General features: G+C 40.8%; 1 protein-coding gene across 1 annotated transcript; it reads right to left on the bottom strand.

The window, feature by feature from the left end:
- Positions 1 to 761: 761 nt before the first annotated feature.
- On the bottom strand, positions 762 to 4,700 carry hmgb1a (high mobility group box 1a). The gene is made up of 5 exons (XM_072374492.1): positions 4,601 to 4,700; positions 2,252 to 2,412; positions 1,917 to 2,062; positions 1,578 to 1,752; positions 762 to 1,470 (listed from the first exon to the last, which is right to left on the bottom strand). The coding sequence occupies exons 2-5, from the start codon at positions 2,396 to 2,398 to the stop codon at positions 1,321 to 1,323; spliced, it is 618 nt and encodes a 205-aa protein (XP_072230593.1). The 5' UTR covers positions 2,399 to 2,412; positions 4,601 to 4,700; the 3' UTR covers positions 762 to 1,320.
- Between the last annotated feature and the right edge of the window lie 672 nt (positions 4,701 to 5,372).

The following is a 5,372-nucleotide window of genomic DNA, read 5'->3' as shown; positions in this document are numbered from 1 at the left end:
GGAGCTGCGTGGCTGTGACCACGATGCGCAATGTGTAGCTTTTAGGCTTGGTCTTCAGAGGTTCGTACGGACTAGCCATATTCTTATGTCACTGGGATTTTTAAAGCACATAATCCTTCTTATATAAATGGCTTTTTTTTTTTTTTTTTTTTACCCTAGATGGGATCTGGAGTACAAGAGATGAAGCAGCTGTATCTAAATAAAACAGTAAGTCAGAGATGCATGTTGCATGCAAGAATGCCACAACTCTCAGTACCTCAACTATGGCAAAGTGTCACCATGCAGCATATTTGCATTTAACCACAGTAGGCTTAAATACAGGACACAGAAAGTTATGATGAGTCATACCTCATAGGAATGGTTTATCAAGGCCTGCGTCATTGGATGCTTACACACTCTCTTTGGGCGCTGTGTTAACCCAGTTTTTCTTCACCAATTGGTTGATAATGAAAGTTGATACACTTCCAGAAAAATAACAGTAAAGTCTTTGGTCTCATTGTAGCTATAAGCATCGATAGATAGTTAAACATTCAATTGTTGCTCACATACATTTTGGCAAATCTTGTACATAAAACCCATTTCTTCCAATAGAGCTGCAGCATACTTTTTTTTCTTTTTAAATATAATTCTTCAACAGCCCCCCCAAAGCAAACACACATATAGATAAACATGCAAACATCTATAGATCTGGTTCAGGACCTGCAGAACTAAACAAAACCTGATAAGATTTTCAAGACAATCATTAAATACACAAGTATTAAAAAAAAAAATGTTTATTGACATCAGAAGCAATTTAAATTTCAACAATAAACAAGGCGTTTTGTTTTTTTTTTGCGATTACAGTGGTACATAAAGATCAGTATAACAACTGTGATACGTCAATTTTGATAACATGTAATTTAAAATAAAAACACACAAGTAAAGAAAAAAAAGAAAAGAAAAGAGAAGGAACACGTCAAATCTAACTCATAATGTTTTTATGTGCTGTGCACGGCTAGCTAAGGGAAATACTGTAAGCCCACCCCTCTACACTGTACCAGGCAGGATAGTGGTCTAGGAACTACCACTGGGAAGAAAATAAGACTGGCAGAAGGATACAGACACCATACTTGTGTAGTGTTAACTATACAAAAAGGAGGGAGAGAAAAAAAAAAATACTGTACAGCATAAAAACAACCGATATACACAGCCTTTTTGTTGGCGTTTTTTAATTTTTTTTTTACCCCTTTGATACCAATGTATTTTCTTTCAGTAAGTGAAGTGTGTACAAGGGGTTAAATGCTTTATAAACAAGAATATGACCACTATCTCACTTGCTATCTACTCATCATCATCGTCATCATCGTCATCCTCTTCCTCATCCTCGTCTTCATCGTCATCATCGTCGTCATCCTTCTTCTCTACCTTGGCAGGGGCTTTTGCTGGTGCGCTGCCACCCGTTTTGCCCTTAGCGCGGTAAGCTGCAATGTCCTGCAAAAGGAGGAATGGGAAGATGGAGAACTATTGGTCAGACACAGCTCAATCAGTAAGTATCCACCGACTGCCAGCGTCAAGGCAACAGGTCACCAACACCTTACCTTCTCATACTTCTCCTTCAGTTTAGCTGCCTTCTTCTCATAGGGCTGCTTGTCCTCTGATGAGGTTGTGTTCCACATCTCACCCAACTTCTTGGCAACATCTCCGATTGTCAGACCTGGGCTCTCACCTTTCACCTTAGGGCGGAACTCTGAGCAAAAGATGAAGAAAGCAGATCTGGGGGGGACGCAAAAAAAAAAAAAAAGTAATTAGTTATTTAAACAAGACATTATGATTAATGCTGCGACTTCTCAGGGAACGATTCAGAACGGCGTCCTTTTAAAAGACTTTCCATTGCAGGAGATTGCAGAAATCACAAAGCATCAACTTTTAGTACTTACGGGGGTCTCTTGGGGGCATTAGGGTCCTTGAACTTCTTCTTCTTGCCTCCCCTGGCTGGAACGTAACTCATCATCTCCCTCTCGTAGCGGGCCTTGTCCTGTCTGGCCAAATCTTCAAATTTGCCCTTCTCCTTAGCAGACATTGTCTGAAAGCAGAGTCATCTTGCTTATTAGCCATGTGTTGCAACACAAACACAAATTCCGGTGTGGAATGGTTCTGCATTTTTCTGCTCAATCTGTTCAGCTGCAATCACAGACAACATCCTGAACTGTCCTAACTACACCAAAAACGATGTTGACCAGGACTAGGTTTTATGATCGTCTTCATGCACTACCTTCCATCGCTCAGAGCACTTCTTGGAGAACTCGGCAAAGTTCACTGAAGCATCAGGGTGCTTCTTCTTGTGCTCCTCCCGGCAGGTCTGGACAAAATACGCATAGGAGGACATCTTCCCCCTCGGCTTAGTTGGATCTTTCCCCATCTTGATGGCAGTATCTGATGACAAATGTTTTAAAAATATAATCAATTGCACACTCGCAAAAGCAAAAAACATCTTAGAAATGTACAGGCCATTGTTATGAGGACTATGGATAAATATCAGCATCAACAGTTGTCCTCTGAATGTGTCCTAAATAAGAAAAATACATTGCTTTTCATATTTCTTACCGGCCTGTCACACTCCTTACTACACAATGGAGGCATCTTATTTTCTTCTACTGACCCTTACTACTGGTTGCACTATTTTAGTAACCCGCCCCCGCTGCAATGAAACTGTTAGGATTAGTTAACAGTCCATTATAATAATATTAATAAAAAACGCTCAGCACGGACGGAGCAGATGCGATCAAAATGACTTTTATTTATCGACGCAATCTATTCCGTGGCCTTTGCATAAAAATCAGTCGTCCGCGGTCTGCTCCCATTAAGGTGGCTTAAAACTACGTAAACGCATGACACCAGACAAAACAGCCGTAAATTGGTGTTTTATTCGCAGACGCTCTCCGCTCCGTATCCATCCCTACACAAAACGACAAGTTTCCAAAGTTCAGCTGCACAACATGAACCGCAGCCCGCTCTGGGTTTTCGGAATCTGTGGATATTTGTTGCGAAAAAATGACAAATATACGCCTTTAAACCTAATCTGCAAAGAGAATCAGGCCACCGAAAAGCCCCGTTTTAATAGCGTTCATGTTTTCATTCATCTAATGAGTTCGACACAAAAAAATGACAAATCACAAAAAAGACGTATTTATTGAAAATGTGACACTTAAAAGTGCAATCCTGTGTGATTCCTAACTCCTGTTCTAAAAGCCTTTGTTTTCATGTATTTTGAGAACAATTTGACAAACTGTTTTAAAATGCATCTTATAACGTTATTTTCCCCCTATTAAACGCTACTGTAAGTCCCAAGTAAGCTGCGTCGAGCGAAGTAGTAATGGCGCATAGGCTCTTGTTGAGGAAAAGGAGGTCAACAACGACGGCAATATTTCTTCTTCCATTTTGTGAGAATGCCTTCTTCGTGAAAGAAAGTCCCCCTCAAATGTCTCCTCCCGCCTCCCAGTTCGCTTTGCAACACGACAAATTTGTCCAGAAAGCCGGCGATCTTGACAAAATTCTTCCCCGATTGATTCCTATTGCACTAGCCGCCTTCTATAGTAATACATTGGGTCTGTACTGTGTCTATGAGCGGGCTGTGCTACTGACTTGGTTTCTATGAGCTCCTAATGGCCGCTCGTCTTCATCCACTAACATGGAGAATATGGCTCCTTCTCTTTGTGTCAGCGCACAGCCATTGCACTGCATGCAATAGAGGGCAGAGCGACCGCGGTGACTACTTCATTTCAAGCCCCGATTTAAACCCTTTCCCAGCATCGGAAAAATCTCTCTTTGACGTCATTCGAATCACGAAAGATTGAACTTTATTTTGCCGTCGTTACATTTTATAGTTGCGGGTTTGATTCTCAAGAAAACCCGGTTAGAAAAAGTTGAACTGAACTGCGCCTCTGTCACTGGCTTCCCATTTGCCTCGCTGCCTTGTTTCCTATGCGAATACAGTCAGCCATTACAGTAAAGCGCAGATCATGAGGTAATTTTTTCACAATCTTGTCGGGTGAATTGTGGCGACCAAATATATATCCAAATTGTTATTCAATCGGTCTTTCTTTTTCTTCTGTTTATACTAATTTTAATGTTTGAATTCAGACATGCACTCTCTCCTCAGTCTTCACATGACAGACGTTCAGCTTCGCAATGCACTGCAATGCCAATGGCTAGCTAACGGTGAGTCTTCTACCATTGTCGCTAACCGTGTCGTCCGCTAGACATTCCTGAATTTATACGCGATAACTACCAATTGTTTCAACCCCATTTTGTACAAACGACACAAGATTAATAAACAAAATTTTTCGCATTTGACTAAATTCGCTGTTTTTGTCGAATTTAGTCAAAGTTAATATTCATTTCTTCCTTTTTACAGCGCGTCTGCTCCACACTCCCAGGCAGAGTAATATGTTACCTGCTTAGCGCCGGCTATTTATGTTATTTTAAAACAGCATAAAATCATTTTCAAGCAATAAAATGTTTTCTATTAGCCCATGTCAAATGTACAAGTAAGATATTTTGGGATGTTATCGTCATTCTCACCATTACGAACACTTAAAATATTCGTGTGTATGATACTCACCTAGTGACTATCGCTGGATCTCAATGCTCTGCAATGGCTGTGTATGAGGGAACACAGGCGATACGCAGTGTCTTCAGCTCTCTTAACGTTACTCGACGGGGCTGGCACGCCATTGGGCAGCGCCCAGTCTGTCGCTCCTCCGATTGGTCAGAGACTTTTCATTGTCCTAATAGAAGACGTTTTCCCATTGGCTGTCTTTTGTGAAACGTCACTGAAGTTTTCTGAGGCGCGTGGATACAAAAATATTTCTGTCTAAGCATGCTGAAGCTGGTAGTAGTGTAGTGTGTTTGCCATAGTATTGAATTCACTACGTTGAACACAGTGTACAGTAGGCAAGTTAAATGAATGAGGCAACGTGGAGCGCTTGTTGTCTGTGAACGAGGAAGCTGCTTAACGTTGTGCAGGTGTGTTGGATGAGTTGTTACCCTCTTCATCAACCGACTCCATTGTGCCTTCTTCTCAATATAAGTGAGCTTATTTGCAAATTATGACGCTGAAAATGCACATTTACTACATCGCGTATTCACATGTAAAAGACGCATGAGGCGATGGCTCATCCTAAATGCGATAGTTAAGCACCGGATATGACATTTTAAAGGATTCCCTCTCTTAGAATGAAATAACAATACTAATTCTGTGAATTGTTTTACTTATGATTTCCGAAGCCATACTTTAAATTTGTAGCCGATTACTTAATAAAGAGTCAGCACAACGACTGCATAAGTCTCTATTTTCATATTCTCATTGGCAAGTATACACAAAAGTCCCTAAT

This window comes from Leuresthes tenuis, unplaced genomic scaffold, assembly GCF_036924035.1.
Source record: "Leuresthes tenuis unplaced genomic scaffold, fLeuTen1.0.hap1 SCAF_21, whole genome shotgun sequence".
Classification (NCBI taxonomy): domain Eukaryota; kingdom Metazoa; phylum Chordata; class Actinopteri; order Atheriniformes; family Atherinopsidae; genus Leuresthes; species Leuresthes tenuis.
This window is presented reverse-complemented; position numbering and strand designations above follow the sequence as displayed.

Coding starts and splice junctions, on each gene's coding strand:
- hmgb1a (XM_072374492.1), bottom strand. CDS start 2,398: ATGGGGAAAGATCCAACTAAGCCGAGGGGGAAGATGTCCTCCTATGCG. Junction 1,753..1,916: donor AATGCCCCCAAGAGACCCCC/GTAAGTACTAAA, acceptor CGTCCCCCCCAG/ATCTGCTTTCTTCATCTTTT. Junction 1,471..1,577: donor TGAAGGAGAAGTATGAGAAG/GTAAGGTGTTGG, acceptor CTCCTTTTGCAG/GACATTGCAGCTTACCGCGC.